General features: G+C 40.9%; 1 protein-coding gene across 9 annotated transcripts in view; it reads right to left on the bottom strand.

Annotated features, from left to right (window-relative positions):
• ZNRF1 (zinc and ring finger 1) overlaps positions 1-15,904 on the bottom strand; it is a 112,875-nt gene extending 96,971 nt beyond the window's left edge. For 4 of the 9 annotated variants that reach the window (XR_013163703.1, XR_013163704.1, XR_013163702.1 and 1 more), the window contains exon 1: positions 14,911-15,904. Coding sequence is in view for 6 of the 9 variants with exons in the window: in XM_077133046.1 (XP_076989161.1) it covers positions 14,911-15,334 (424 nt within the window). In the remaining 3 variants the exon portion in view is untranslated. The remainder of the gene's footprint in view (positions 1-14,910) is intronic. The other 5 variants (XM_077133043.1, XM_077133041.1, XM_077133044.1 and 2 more) reach the window with 3 other exon arrangements.
• Between the last annotated feature and the right edge of the window lie 684 nt (positions 15,905-16,588).

The following is a 16,588-nucleotide window of genomic DNA, read 5'->3' as shown; positions in this document are numbered from 1 at the left end:
GAAAAATTCTGATAAACTATCCATTTGTGATATTTAAATTAGGAAACTAGGAGCAGAGGGGAATAAAGGGTATCTACCAAAAGGGAAGCATTTCCTTCAAAAATAATAAGTATACAAGTATGCCCATGATGATAGATTCTAATAAACTTTCTTTCGGAGGAACTAGCTAGCACCTTAAGACAAGAAAGAGAAGTGACACATAAGAGAATTAGAAAAGAAACTGCACAGTCATTATTTGTAGGTGATGCTATTCTCTTGGATCTCCTATACAGATGTTTCCTATTCAAACTATTAGACCTGTGGGAGTTTAGCCTGCTGAATACACAAGATACCTGCAACAAGTATAACTTTTAAAAGCTACTATTTATTGTAATAATCAAAAAAACTAAAAGGTAGCAAGTGATAAATCTAACCAAAAGGATTCAAGATCTTTATCCAACAACACAGAATAATAATCAGGAGTTGCATCTATTTATCACTTACTATATGTTGGGCACTGTTGGACTGATGTGATATCCCTTCCTCTAAACTCATTTAATTCATACAACAGTCTGGTAGGACAGTTTTATTATTATAAATCTTACTTTAGAGGTAAGGGAATTAAAACTCAGTGTTGATAAATAACTTACCCAAGGTTCCAAAACTAACAACCAGAAAAACTGAGATTCAGCTCAGGCAGTCTCCTCCAAACCTGTGCCCTCAATTGCTACCTCACTCTGATTCTCCCCAACAGGGGTTCTCATTCTTCTAATGAAAGCATCTCTGGCTGAGCCAAGCCAAGCCTCCAGAAGCCATGCTTGAGTCACATTGAGGAGGACTTGATCTGAACTCTCCAGCCTACAGGGGTGTGAGCAGACCATCAATTCAAAGGCAAGAAGCTCTAAGACCCACAACTTGGGGACAGAGGAGACAAAACTTGGGCATAGTTAAACCATCTCTATCAATTAACATAGACCTCAGTATCAGGGCTAGCCCATTTCAGACAACAAATCACACTTAAGATCTTATGATTTTCCCATTCCCAGCAGTAGGTCAATGTATATTTCCCTGACTTGAGAAGTTTCATTTATGAAGACCTTAGACTGCTCTGCAGAATCAAGATTTAATAGAAGTTCAACTATTTATGTATTTCCAGCATTTTTTGAGGTTGCTGGGTAAGAAGAGATAAATAATATTTATTTATGAATGTCCCATAACTTCTCTGTAGGTCTGAAATTATTTCAAAGTTTTAACGATGTAAATCATAAATTCTGTTCTCATATCTTTAAATCTGTTCCCAGGTTCAAGGAGAGACTCAATTTTATAGAAATGGCAACTGATAAATTCAGTGCAATTCCAATACTGTTTCATTTCTGCCACAGAAGGTTGACAAGCAGATTCTGAAATTTATCTGGAAGCATAAAGGGTAAAAAATAGCGAATCAGTTTTTGTTGTTGTGATTGTTGTGTTTAGCATATGGAATTGTTTATTCTGCTGTTTGCAATACAAGGACACAGGAAAAATGTTATTGCTTTTGCAATATAGAAGAAAACAGAATTGAAACTGCCCATTATGGTTGGTTTGCCAGATGTCCTACCATTAAGAAAGAATACCAGCTCTAAACTGAGTGATTCCTGGTACTCTGTTCTTCATTTTGTTGATCCTATCTGGATTTCCCTATTTGTCCCCTAAAAAGCTTTATTTAGCCAACAGTTCTGAGGAAGAATAAATAACAAGGTGAAAGAACTTGCCCTTCCACACAGAAAGAACTGTTAAAATAGACAACTGACCAACAGAACAGAATAAAAAGTGAAGAAACAAATATATTCCTGGAAGGAAACTTGATATATATTACAGGGGGCTTTGCAAATTAGTAGGAAAAGATTTCACAATTTCTCATATGCTACTCAGAAAACTGGTTATTGAAACAGAAAAAGGAAAATATATCCCCATCTTACCCTATTCAACAATTTTAATACTCCAGGACTTAAATAAGGAAGGTAAAATTTAAAAACTTTTAATAACAAAATATAAGATAATATCTTTATGAAATTGGGAAATATTTTCTCTATAGACACGAAATGTATAAGCCATAAGGGAAAACACTGAAATAGTCAAGTACATTAAAATTAGAGTTCATTATAAGAAATCATAGATTAAAAAGAGATAAGACACAAATTTGGAGGGATACATCTGCATAACATATAATGACAAAGAAATAGTATCCAGAAAACAAAAACACAAACTCACAGAAGTCAGTAAGAAAGAATGAACCACCCATTATAAACATGGGTAAGAGACTGACAAGCATTTTATAGAAGAGGAGACATCCGAATTAAATATATAATATTAATGTATAATTATATGTAAATATATTCTCAAATATATAAATAACATAAAATCACAATGATATACCATTTCATACCCACTAGAGCTTTCCAAAAATTAAAGACTGAAATATCAAGTTTTGGCAAGGATGAGGAGCAAGCAAAAATATGCTATTTCAGGAGTGTAAATTGATGCAAGCAATTGAAGATCTACTGAGCAAGGGTATAAGATCTATACACCCTATGACCCAGCTACTTCATGTCTAAGGATGCACTCTAGAAAACTCACTCAGGTATATAAGGAAACACACAAAAACATTCTTGAAGCAACTGAAATTAACCTCTAATACCCAACAATAAAAAAAAGGATAAATAAATGGTAATATTTGTGATTTTTCATAAAATAGAGTATAGCAGTGAAAATGTGCTAAAATAATAGGTATTAAAATGGATTTATATATCTCAATCTATTTTAAGGTACAGTCAATTCTTGTCATTTGTAGTAGCTGGCTTCTGTGAAGTCATGACAAACACTGAATTAGAAAATAAGGCAACATTGCTCTTAGGAAGGTTAGGTTCCTGCAAACCCCTGGTCACATTTTCTTCAATTAGTCAATCTATCACCTTGTTTCATGTGTGCTTCTGTTTAAAGAGTATACATTGTTGATTCATTAACATTGAACTCATGTCCAACAGCACCAAAACTCACGCCAGAACAAAGCTTATCTAACATAAGTATTTTCTCCATAAGGAACATCACAGCCTTCTTTCGCTCTGAAAACACTACACATACTTTAGCACTGTGCTTGGGGGCATTTTAAACATCGAAATCAACAAAAAAAGGCAGGAAAAATGCGAAAACATGCCATTAAATGGACCATACAAAGACCACTTGTTTACAGTATGAGATTTGAAACAAGAAGGCAAGGTATTGCATTGTTTGATCTCAGCCAGGAACTTGCACATTAGGTAACTCAAAATTTCCCTGCACAGTTATTACATGTCTGTAAATAACTACAGAAGTGCTGTGAGTATTGACTTTTGGGTTACAAATAAATTTTAGCAAGTGGGTGAACTTACAAATATGGAATCTATGAATAATGAGGATTATTATATATACAACCAAAGGAGAGTGACGCTGTGATACAGATTACAAAAAAAAAAATTATATAAAATTAAACAAGGGCAGGCCACAGTGGCTCAGCAGGCAGAGTTCTTACCTGCCACGCCTGAGACCTGGGTTCGATTCCTGGTGCCGGCCCACGTTAAAAAAAAAAAAAAGAAAAGAAACAAGTAAAATGAATACTGTTTTGGATAGGTTCATGTAGTGTATAATGGGATGATAGTAATAGGATGATAAACACTATAGAGTCAGGACAGTGGTCACCTATGGGGAGGGAAAGAGAACAATGGGAATGGGGAGGGGTATATAAAATTATATCTGTAATGTTATTAATCTGCTTGATAGGTAATTATCTTCTTTGAATGCTTGAAATAGCAAATTTTTGAAAAAGATTCTAAGACACCAAGAAGTTCTTAGAGTCACACCACTGTTTGATTTCCTGACAGGTATAAGTGAAAACAAAACTGAAACGGCGAAAGCCTTTTTTCCATTTAGCAATCATGGGACTGAAACTTGAAAGTTCAGCTACTAAAAGTGAATTGACAGGAAAAGGAAGGGTCAGGCTCCTGCCTGGATCCCATGACAAGATGTACCCCATAGAACCTTAAGTAAAAGAGAGATGGGGAAGTAATTTCTACTAATTTTTAAAAGTGACACGGAAATGATCACTTTTTCCTTAAGTACTCTGAACTCCTTAGGCAAAAGATACTTTTTTGCCATCATATAATAGTGTTGAATCTCCACTATATAATCTAAGGAAAATTAGTCATCTCTGAGCAGAGGTGCCTCTTGCTTTTCCCCTGTTTGAGGGAGCTGGTTAAAGTCACTGTTAAAGGATAAATGTATCCTTCAGTCCTGGTACTTTTAAGGCCCAGAGTTTTCCCTCCCAGTTCCGTGCTTGTGCCCTTTTCTCTATTAATTATTCTGACTCTTACGCATCAAACACCGACTTCCTGTTTCCCTTTACTGAGCTCTGGGGACCTGGATCTGGTGAGAGGCTTTGAAGAAAAGTACAAAGCCAGGAAAACATGGCGTGAAGACAGCCAGGACTTTCCAAAGGAAAGCAGATCCTCACACAGATGTAACAACCTCCCAGACTTTCCTCTGTCTGTAACTCACACGTGGGCACTGAAGAACTGTAAATCACCAAAGCTGGAAACAGTTAAAACTTAGGTTTGGTTGGCAGGGAGGTTTAAGATAGACACTTTGGATGTTGGCATTATAATTCTGGTTTATTCTAAGCTTTTAGTATTTCTAGCATTTTCTTTCCACTGCCTTGCAAAGTGATTGACTGGGTGATGTGTTTCCTTTGGGTGTCATGCCAAGTGCTTTAGATCTAAAATCTTAAGTGCACAGACGACCGTGCAGGAATCTTCTCTCTGTAGAAGGCCATCATGGCAGTACCAAGCGCCATGAGGCCATCTCACAATATGGAGAAAGGAAACAGACATGAAGGAACTAGTCACAATCCCTACATTCTCATCATTAGGTCCACAGCCTTCCCTTAGTCCAGAAAGCTGATACTCTGCTTGTAAATGGCTCCCTGGCCCTGACCAAAAGCCTCAATTTCATTATCCTTTTACCCTAAGATGGCATTTAAAGAACGGTTTTTGAGCGCTGAAACTCCAGTCTCGTTGGTCATGCACCTGCTGCGACTCATTGAGCACAGCCGCCTGATTCTATTCTGCTGTGTCCTGCACTCTGAATTCAGGGCTTCATGTCAGCATGGAAAGCCCCGGAGTTCTGATATGGCAGCCTCTGGTTATGTTCCACCAAGGGATTTATCATCCACAACCTACTCAAATCCCTCCCCCAACAGTTACCAAAAATTCCCCTGGTGAGAAATGCTATTATGAGAAGGGGTGGCTGCTTTGTGACTCACACTGTTTCATTAAAAAGATTTTTTTTTTCAAACAGATTTTCAGTAGAGGAATCCAAAGGTTTTCCAAAGCCACAGCAAAACAGAACAGCTCATAATACTATTTCTCAAAGGCCTGCCACTTCATAGGAAATTCCTTGTACCTCAAAATACTGGAGACATTTAGACTCACTCTCCTTTTGTTTTGTACTTGGTCACTGGGCTGAGAGAGGAGGTAGGGAATGGATGAGTTAAACATGGCCAACACTATTGGACTCATCAGATAGTAAGATGGAGGACAGCTATCTTGAAACAAGTCAGTCCTCATCATAGGTCTTAGATTTGCCTATAGTTCTGCTCTGGTGTGGATGTTTCAACCATATCTGAACAGATAGGACATTTTATAATATTGGAGTACACGGGTATTTGGGGATACCCGTTAAGAGTAATAGGCAGCAACATAATATAAAACTTCTTTGACAAGCTGATTTAAATGGTATTATACCTTTGAGGGTATTAAAGGTGTAAATGACCTAAATGGAATAGGACAGGGAGCTCATTTGTATTTATGGTAGACCAAGTGTTCATTGCGTTAGGCTGGAATCCCAAGGATTCCCTCAAATCCTTGTTGGATTCCCAGAATACTCAGGCAGACACCAGGATAAAGTAATTCCAATAGCTCTCTAGGGAAAGGTACCTTCTCAGCAGAGAAAAGGGTTATTCAACATGGAAACAAATGAAAAGATCCTGAAAGAGCTGAAAAACCTGGACAAAATGACTAAGCTGGCTGGAGGCCAGGATCTTAGGTTCTAGTTCTATTTCTACCTTGTTCCAAATTTAAGTTTTTCCTACATGCTAACAAACAACTTTGACCTTAAAAGATACTGTATAGTATAATACAGAAGAGACTAATTTTGAGAATCACTATTTGTGAAGCATGACTTACTTAATTATTCTTTTTACAAAGCTAAAAGAATCGCCAACGAGAGAATCAGAGCCATCCTCTGACAGGCCTAATTCAACAAGACCAAGAGGACCACATAGGCGTGAAGGTAAGGTGCGGTTTCTTCAAAAATCACCCTCCAAAATCAAGGAGCCTCCTTATAGCCCAAGTCCTCACAAAATAGCTCATCATGGGATATTCTTTTAAATTCTTTACTTTGAGCAAAACGTACTTAATATAATAATTATTTCCGGGGAAATGACATCACAATTGCCAGTGTTGGCTGTCATAAACAATGCTTTTAAAAATTACTTTAAAAAGCAATTAAAAAAAAAAAAAATAAAAAAAAAAAAATAAATAAAAAAAAAAAGTAATGGGAGGGCCGCGGTGGCTCAGCGGGCAAAGTGCTTGCCTGCTATGCCGGAGGACCTTGGTTCGATTCCCGGCCCCAGCCCATGTAACAAAAACGGAGAAACAGAATACAATAAAACAAGAAAATGTTTAAAAATGTTTCCCTTTCTTCCTTCCTTCCTTCCTTCTATCCTTCCTTCCTTCTCTCTGTCTTTCCTTTAAAAAAAAAAAAAAAAAAAAAAAAAAAAGTAATTAAATGTCAACGTTGGGGAGGTCAGAGACATACACTTCTAAGACCAAAGAAGAAAGCTGTTCCTTACATTTCCATACGGGTAACTGTGGCTTGGGATCAATTTTACATAGAGGGATTAAAAAAAGTGGTGAATCATGCTCTACAAAATACTGTTCAATGTGATGATCAGAAAGAGTGGCTCAAAAGATGACAAGGATATACATAAACGGTTGGAAAAAATTTTCAAAAAATACTTTCATTGAAAAGACAGAGGACCAATTTTTTAGTTAGCACTTGACTGGGACCACAAAGATCACCTGCCTGGTCCAGAAACAAGGGTTTAGGAAAGAATGAGCAGTGTAACTGAAAAGTAGAGCAATTATTAGCCTTGTGGCAGCTCATGAAGAGAATACCTGAATTCATTTAATTCAACAGAGGAAATGATTAGGAAGGTAAAACCTAGAAGCCATAACACTCAGACTCTTCCTTAAGCAGGAGAGTGAGAAAAAAAGATTTAGAAACAACAAATTTATGTTAAACGCCTTTATAATAAATATATATTCCCAGCAACCTAGTACAGGTCCTGGTATACCAGAGGCATTCAATAAATATTAGCTGAATAAATGATTGTCTTAGTTCACTAGATCTCAAAAAAAAAAAAAAAAAAGTCTCATACGCTGGGGTCAGTAAGAGAGAAGGAAAAACAGGTATTCTGTCTACTTTAAAGTCTGCATTCATCCTGAGATTTTACCTTGACTAGCTACCTGGCTGAGGATGCATGTGAAAGGATATAATTCAGTAAACCCTTCAATGCCTCATAAGAAAAATCAGGGGAAAACAAACACAGAAGGAAAAGGGATATTGACCCAATTACTTTCTGTTTGGATTAACTTTAATTCTTAGGACCAAGATAGATTGGTTTAGGTCTATCTATAGGAAAAAAAAAAAAAGCTTAGTTCTATGTAAAAGAAAACAGTCATATAATGAATAATGATCTTGCTGGGCGAACCTACCCTCTGGAAGCTATGAAAAGATTTGTATGGATCCTGATTAGGAAATACCTGATTAGTTTAATAATATTGAAAATAAGCTGATGAATGCACACAAAAAAATCACTCACTGTTCTTGGTTTTGGGACAGAAAAACCAAATTCATGGTAGAACTGAGCTTCACTTACAGACAATCCTCTGACTATACTTTCAGAATCATTTGCGGGTAATTCAGATTCTGGAGTCTCTCTTCAGCTTTACTGAATTCTTGGAGTGGGGTCTAGTCAGTGGCACTGTTAATTAGCTCTTATAGAATCTTGGGCACAGCCAAATTGGAGAACCACTTACGGAGAAACCTTCAGATAAACCCTTTCCAACCATAGAAATCAGAAGCCATTTTACCTGTGTCTGTCCTCTTCTTGTTATATATCTAAGAGTGCAATACAAATTCTTATCAAGCCTCCATCTAACTTAGAGTTTACAGGGATCCAGCCAATTACCCCTTCCTCTTTCTCCCAACAAAATGAAAGTTGTATTCTCAAGTCTATGGATTCCAAGGAGATCTTAAGGTAAACAACATCTCATTAGTCTAGAAACTTCCTCACCTGCTGTTTCAAGAGCAAACTTGGTTTTCTACTCGCTTCACATTTGAAGGTTGGTCTTTGGGATATTCATTGATACCTGCAATTCACCTCGCATCCATGCAGCATATCAAAGGCCAGAGCCTATCTGTTGGATTCAAGGATAAACCTGTGTCCTTATGAGAAACTAAGATCCAGAAGTGATAACTACTCACTCTCTCACACTGGTTCTATGAGAAGCCCCTTCTCATACTCAAGCCTATCACTAGAGCAATCACTGTGAGTCATTTGATTCAGACGAGGCCATGATAAAGGTCATGAAATAGACCTTTGTCTATTTCAGAATTTTATCAGAAATAGATAAAAATTGACATTTATCCATCACACTACAAGACTGGGGTTAGGATTTAGTTTTTAGGCTAACACAAGATTGACAACTTCAGTGACTCACTGTCATTAAAAACAACCCTACTCAAGGGTTGGTAGGCACTAAACCAATATCCATTTAAATCACTATCGCTCCCCTACAAAGTTATTTCTAATTTTAGTTTTACAAATGGGCTTACTAAAATTTCATTGCCCAATAAACTTGGATTGAATATTGTATATTTAAAATATATATAAGAATCTACAAAAGTTCCATGTACTAGGGTAACTTTCCAGAAACCTACAACATCCAGATGGGTCTCTGGACCAGATATGTCCTGCAACCTAGAGAGATCAGCTTCTCCAGAACATCAGCTAGTTCCATCTCCCTACCCCTTATTATTGACAGTCCCTTTCAACATGAAAAAGTTAGAATGGGCATAGCTCAAATACCCCTAAAGAGGGGGAGAAAGATGAAAGGGGATGGTGGAGTTATATAGAGACGGTAGGGCTTAACAAACGAATATGACTGATGAATCATTATTTGGATATTTCTTTTAGTTTCCAGTATTTTAGAGCAGCTAGACGTAAAAACCTAAAATCATAGAATTGTAACCCATACCAAACTCTGATCTGTTTCACAACTAATTATTGTGTTGTGCTTTGAAATATATTGCATTTTTGCAAAAAGAAAAAAAGTGATGACAAAAAATACATATATTCCTTCTAGTCTCCAAAGTTCTAGAGCAGCTAGAAGGAAAAAGCTGAGATGATGGTATGATAGCCCATGAAAAACTCTGGGATCTGTCCTATAACTATTTGTTAAAAAGTGCTTTGAAAACTATTGCTTTTTTCTTTCTTTGCTTTGTATATATGTTATATTATACAATTTAAAAGTTAAAAATAAAATACAAAGCACATTTCTTTTCCCAAAACTAAGTAGACTTGTTTGGTTAAGAGTGGAGTAGCCCAGGATATTGTTTGTGACGTATTTGGGTTTGGTCTTTAATATCAAAATGTACACATCCCATAAAACAAACACATTAAAAGCCAACCACCGTTTCCTGCAACACCTTTCAAACCCCTACAGGGAGGAGTTAACTATGACCTTCAAGAAATAATCTTTTCTTCAAAGTAACCTTTTTACTTTATAGAAAATAAGCCCTCATGATAATAAAGAACTAAAGACTTTAGTCTTTAAAAAAAATCTTAAGGACTTTTGCAGAGCAGGGGACCCCATCATGTTCTTTTGAGACCACAGAATGCTTTTTCCTTCTCCAGAAACCATGTAAAGGCCTGTTACCTCTAGCATACCTATGGAGAGGTACAAAGAGGCTTTATGATCTAATCCAATGGAGTTGCCAACTCTCCCTAATTATTTAAGAATAAAGAAAATTAAATCACTTGAGAACCCTAGAGTGGCAGCAAAATAGAACCCATGAGATATCCTGCTAGCATGTTCAAAGACTTATCAAAAGTTACCTTATGTCAGCCCCAGTAGATGGCTTGGTAACAACAGAGGATAAATGTGTATGCCAGGCACAAATTAGATTTTCCTGAATGTGCACGTGTATACATACATGTGACTAAGAAGCGGAATGAAATGACCAGCTATTTTATAGTTACTTTTTTTTTTTTGCTTGGGCAGGCACTGGGAAACAAAGAGCAGCCATTTTATAGTAGGACCCAGAAAACACAGGCAACCTCCTCCAATATGGTGGATCTTTTGTGTTTTTTCCCCACATCCAGAAATCCATGTTCTGAGGTAAATAAGACTATTACAAAGAATGACCAGACCTCCAGGTGTACAACCCAAACAATCATTAGGAGTTAAACACCTTACAGCAAAATTTAAATCTTAATGTACAAAGGCACTCAAATTCTGATTATAAAGCAACTCTTCTCAACTGCATTCATTATTGTGAATATCCTCTCACTGTAGGTCAGATTTCAGTAGAGAGCACTAGCTTCTATTATGGGGATACAGTCCAGAGTAGAGCTCTCTGCCCATCAAATTCTTTAAGAAATCAAAGAAGGCAGGGAGATATAGGAGAAGTGCCCCTATAGGAATAAAACCACTTTCCATTTATATGTCATTTTGCTTTTGCATATGCTGATTATCTCAAGAGACCCTCACAATGATGACTTTGCAAGATAAGCAGGACTGGTATTATATCCATCTTATAGATGAACAAACTGCCATTCTGAGGCTAAATGACTCACTTGCCCAAGGTGAAATGTCAGGCAGTTAATTAGTAATCCAACCAGGAGATGAGCCTGGCTCTCTAACTAGAAGCCAATGCAATTTCCAGGACATTATCTTGCTTCCTTATGTTCTAAGATGAGAGGCAGGAGAGTGTAATGGTTAAGAGCTCAGATTCTGGCATCCGCAGACCTGCATGCATTACAATGGCAGCTCCACCACCTCTTAGCTGTCTGGCCTTTTTAAGTTCCTTCCTCACCTGTAAAGTGGGAATGAAAATAGCCTCACCTTAAGTGTTACAATGATGATTAAGTGAGATGGGCACAAAATACTCAAAATCATTCACTCAACAAATGTTGTTGTGCTGGCACAATGCAAGAGGCAACATCTTGCTCTCATGGAGCTTAGAATTTAGTCAAACTGTAAAAACAAATAAGTAAACATAAAATACTTATAAAATGTGTTAAGTGCTATTAAAGAAACAGGTAAGGAGCTGAAGAAAGTAACAGGAGGGGGCCAATTTTTAAGAGTGGTCAAGGAAAACCTCTTTGAGGAGAAACTTAAGTTGAGACCTAGGGGATCAGAAGGAGCTATCCATGTGAAGAATGGAAGGAAAAGCATTCCAGACATAGGGAACAGGATATGCTAGGGTCATAGCACAGCAAACTGTAAGAACCCAGAGAAAACAAATGAGACTACAGTACATACTCTCACGAGTTCTGGGGAACAATCTTTATAGGGTGCCAAGGATTACCAGATACATTTTTCAAATAACAAAGATGAGGCACTACAAAGAGGTCTCGCCCAGGATCATACCTACTTGGAGGAGGAGCTGGGATTAGGATCCCAGTATTCTACCTCTTACCACAGTATATGCTCAATTCTCTTTGACAAGGCCTCAGCTACACTGAAGTCCCTTTATTTCCTGAAAGGTCTGATTACTGTCCCCATAAAGACTTCCAAAAGCACTTTGAAAATATAAGAACCATATCATATCAACTTCCTAGTATCTAGTCAATTGTGCACTGAAATCATTAACCTTCTAATTTTACAACACAACAACAAAAATTGCTAAGACCTTACTCAAAGGCTCTAAAGGGGAAATGAGTTTCTCTTCTTGCCGCAATGAACAAGACAGGAAGAGGTGCTCCAGAAGATCCCATGACCTGTTCCAGATGAAACAACCCCCATTGCAGAAAAGTGAAATTAGGAAGGCTCATATCAAATGAACCATGCAGGAAAAGCGAGTTACTTCATTTGAGTAAAAGATGGAATCCCTAAAGCAGTAGTTCTCAAGCAGGGTGGTATCCCCTCATTCCACCACCAGTGAGAGTATTTTGGGGTATCATAATGAACTGCAGGATGTTACTGGCATTTAGTGAATAGGTCCAAGTATACTCAGTGTTTTGCAACAGGCTGGATGGTCCTATACAGTAAAGAACGCACTGCCCAAAATACCACTAGCATCCACCCTCTCCTCCCCCACTTTAGATACTTTCCCTAAAGTGCTCCTGGTTTTCCTGTAACCCCATGGTTCAGTGGCTCTCCCTAGCCTCACAAATGAATGGGGTGAGGGGGGCGGGGGAAGCAATCTAAGGTTTCACAACCCAGGGGCCTGAAATTCTGGAATCCAACTATAAGCTTATAACTCAAGCATGGAATCTGGTAACAGGATAGGGATATAGGGATAAAGAGGTTTTTAGTAAGAGATAGACTTAAGAAACTTTAGCAAAAAGTGAACTCCCTACCTCCCTTTCCCAGACAAGTCCTTAAAAGATGACATTTGTTTTACAACACATAATTATAACTCTGATTTTAGAGAATCTTCTCATAATGCTTGTCAATTTAACTTAAAGCCAAATACTAGGGAAAGTTCTTTAAAAAACATAATCACAATCCACTCATAAATATAGCTGACTCTTTCCGAGCTATGCTTTATATATTGAAAAGCTAGTAATATCAAGATGCCTAAAGCTTGAAATAGAATTACTACATGGGTCCAGCAGCTCCACTTCTTAGTATATATAGATATACCCCAAAGAACTGAAATCAGGAGTTCGAAAAGATATTTGTACACCAACGTCAATAGCAGCATTATTCCACAAACCAAAAAGAGGAAGCAACTCAAATGACCATCAACAGATGAATGGGTAAATAAAATGTGGTATGTACACACAATGGAATATTATTCAGCCATAAAAGGAATCTCTCATACACGCTACAACATGGATGAATCTCGAAGACATCAGATTGAATAAAACATGTCAGACACAAAAGACAACTATTATATGATCTCACTTATATGAAAACTCCTAGAAAAAGCACATTTCATAGAGTCAGATAGTAGATTACAGGCTACCAGAGGGTAGGGTTGGGAGAATTATTGCTTAATGAGCACAGAGGTGAAGACAAAACTGGGATAATTTATGTTGGTGATGGTGGCACAATACTGTGAATGTAATCCATACTACTGAATTGTACACATGAAATTGTTTAAATACAGAAATTCTGAATTGTATGTAAGTTACAATAAAAAGTTAAAAAAAAAAAAAGATGCCTAAAACTGATCAAATGCCTAAAAGTGCCAAAGGCATCCTGCCTTACATTGCATTCAGGGCAGGGTCTCATACAGGTCAGAGACTTCCCACTGATACCTGGAGGACTGTTTAGAGATTAAAATACCTTCACAATCCAAAAGTCACTTTCAAGAGTCACTCTAAATCAGTCACTATTTCCCTCAAAAATTATTTCACAAATTCAAGTTTACAGAATTGAAAACAAAAACAAATTCAGACTATTTCCAGTAAAAAAAGGGATGCAAAAAGTCTGCCCTATTTCACAATAGCTAAAACACGATCCAAAAAATATAGCTTCCATAAAGTATCCTGAAGGGCAGAAGCAATTTTTATCCTAAATATCTAAATTTTCTCAACTCTCCCAAAGCAATCTGAATGTGTAACTTATTCACTTCGACTTGCCAATCAGCAGATAGTGGTTCTACACCCTTTTTCAAGCAATTTTCTAGACACCTAACCTGGGTTTTCAGGTTAGCTGAGCAAAAGACCTGTTTTCCTCCAGGAGCTCCTGCCACAGCCCGGGAAACCCTCCTCCAACCTTTTGCCCAGAAGTTCAGAAGATGAATTCACTCAGGTTCTCTGTATCCTCCTCTTCCCCTGTCATGTGTCAATAGCCAGGCAAGAAAATCCCACCTTGCCAGGCTCTCTGGTATGAAAAGATGCAGATTCATGGGAAGAGCAAACACTTAGCATGGAGGGGAAGAAAAAAAGATGGAGGGATGTGAGAGCCATTGAGCAGAGCTTACTGCATGCTACACGGGTGACCAGAGCCAGGTCCCGCAAAGCCTCAGAGGGAGGCTCCCTGGATGGAGCCCTCAATACAGCAGGCCACACCTGTCTCTGCCAGAAGCTCACCGGCTGCTCCACATTAAACAAATCAAACAGATCTCCAGCAAAACTGGGCACCCTCTCTCCCAGGAAGGGTGAGAGCCCTAATGCAAACACCAGTTGCCCCCCCAATTATATTTCTTTTCACACCCTTTGCTTTGTTTAAAAGACACTGCTTGGTCAAAGTGGATCCTTTTTTCTGTTAATGGCGAGGTAGACACGATGCTGCAGTGCTAGAGACACCCAAGCTGACTTCCTCCCAGCCAGACAAGACCTCTTCTCTGAGGATTCTGATACCAATAAATGGGACCTCGGGAGGCAGGTTTCACTCTGCCCTACCACAAGTGAACAAACGCCTCAAGTCCTAAAACGCCTGGCTCCGAGCTCGGAAGCCTCCTTTCTGGATCCCTCGGGATCGGAACCAGGGGAAAGCAGACAGATTCAGGTCGCGCGCTCCATATCCAAACCTCTGCACGCGCGTGAAGGTTTGGGGCGCCTCGGCGCGCCCTCCCTTGTTCTCCACCCTCCGAAGCCTCCACCACCCGTGGACTCACCACTGTGCGAGCTGAACCACCTAGGTGCGATGTGCAGAGGTAGAGCATCCGCCAGCGAGGCTCGGGAGCCCAGGTACAGCATCCCGTCTCTATGGTGACCGCCGCCCGTCTCTTGGTAACCATTGCCATGGGCATAGGTGGAATCCGACGCAGACCCTCCGCCGCTGGGCGCCCTCTCTGAGTCGCCGGTCCCCCGGGAGGCGGGGGTGTAGAGGCCAAAGGGCACCCCTCCGGCCGTGCTGGGGTCCATGCCCATGCCCGCCACCGAGCTGACCGAGCGGCTGCGCAGCCCCATGGCCCCGCCGCCCGTCCGGTAGTGCCCAAAGTGGGGCGCCCCTCCCGGCGGGGGCACGGCGCTGTCATCGGTGGAGACCCCCGGAAAGGGGCCCCGGGAGCGGGCCGCCGTGCTCTGCTTGCCCCCCATGCTCGCCCGGGCCCCGATGGGGAGGGAACCTGGAGGCCGAGACCCTCCCTCACTTCTCAGCAGCGGGGAGAGGGGTGGGCGAGCATAAAGGGGGAGGGAGTAAAAAAGGAGAGCGGGAGGGAAAAAGGGAAAAAAGAAAAAGAAGGAAAAAAAAAAAAGGGAAAACCCGCGGGTGGAAGAGGCAAGCGGGCGGGGATCCCAAACTAAGAATTTAAAACGATCCAAGGCAAACGCATGTTTCCCCTCAAGGTCCAAAGAGGCGCAGTCCGGCGGGGACTCTGAACGCCACAGGCCGCCCCCGGGCTCCCGAAAGTCGCGGGAGCCGCGGGGAGCGAGGGAAGGAGGCGCAGGAGGAGGCCGCCCGCCCGAGAGGAGGCGGCAGAGGAGAGCTGGGGGCACCCGGCGCGTCCCCCGCCTCAGGACGCTGCGACCGTGGACGGCGGCCCAGACCCCTCCAGGCCTCGGGTGAGCTGCGGCGCTGGGCGGCCAGGCGGGGCTCGGGAAGCCGCCGTCGTGTCGCGTCGCGATCTCGCTCCAGCCGCCGCCAGCCGGGCCAGCCGCGCCGCCCAGCTCGGTCCCGGGCTGCGCTCGCCGGCGCTCCTCGCCGCCGCGGAGACAATGGAGGGCGGCAGAGCGCAGGCGCGGCCCGCGCCCCCGCCCCCACCCCCCCCCCCGTCGGGTTAACCCCTTCGCTGCCCCTGCGCCGCCCCGGGCCGCTGACGGCCCTGAGGCCGCCACCTAGCCTCCTACCCCAGGTCGGCCTGTGACCTGCGTGATCTAAGGCACTGGGCGTCAAAAACAGAAGCAAGACGTCTCTTCAACGGAAGCACTCTTTAAGTCCCAGAATGTGGCCAGTTTTTCCTGGGAAATCAAATGTGGTGGTGGTTGTGGGGCGGGGTGCATGGAAAAGGGCGGTGATGGTTTAAGGGGCTGAAAAGGAAACCCAAGAAGAAATTAAAATTACCCAATACGCTTACCTGGCTCTGAGGGTCAATGGTCAAGCTCCCCTCCTGGCAAAAATTTGCCCCCACAGCACCCTCTGGTGGACATGCTGTCCATTCTTTCTGAGCTTCCCCATCCCCTTATCCACGCTCCAAGGACCATATGCATCAAGAAGCTTAGCATTTTAGGCTGAGGAAGTTTTGGGGTGAACAGCGCACTAGGACACTTGTGGTTCCCAGCCTTTGCGGACACTAGTTAGATCAGAAAGTCTGGTTTGGGCTTAAGCAAATGGGTATATTACTTCGCTAAAAC

This window comes from Tamandua tetradactyla, chromosome 16, assembly GCF_023851605.1.
Source record: "Tamandua tetradactyla isolate mTamTet1 chromosome 16, mTamTet1.pri, whole genome shotgun sequence".
NCBI classification, from domain to species: domain Eukaryota; kingdom Metazoa; phylum Chordata; class Mammalia; order Pilosa; family Myrmecophagidae; genus Tamandua; species Tamandua tetradactyla.
This window is presented reverse-complemented; position numbering and strand designations above follow the sequence as displayed.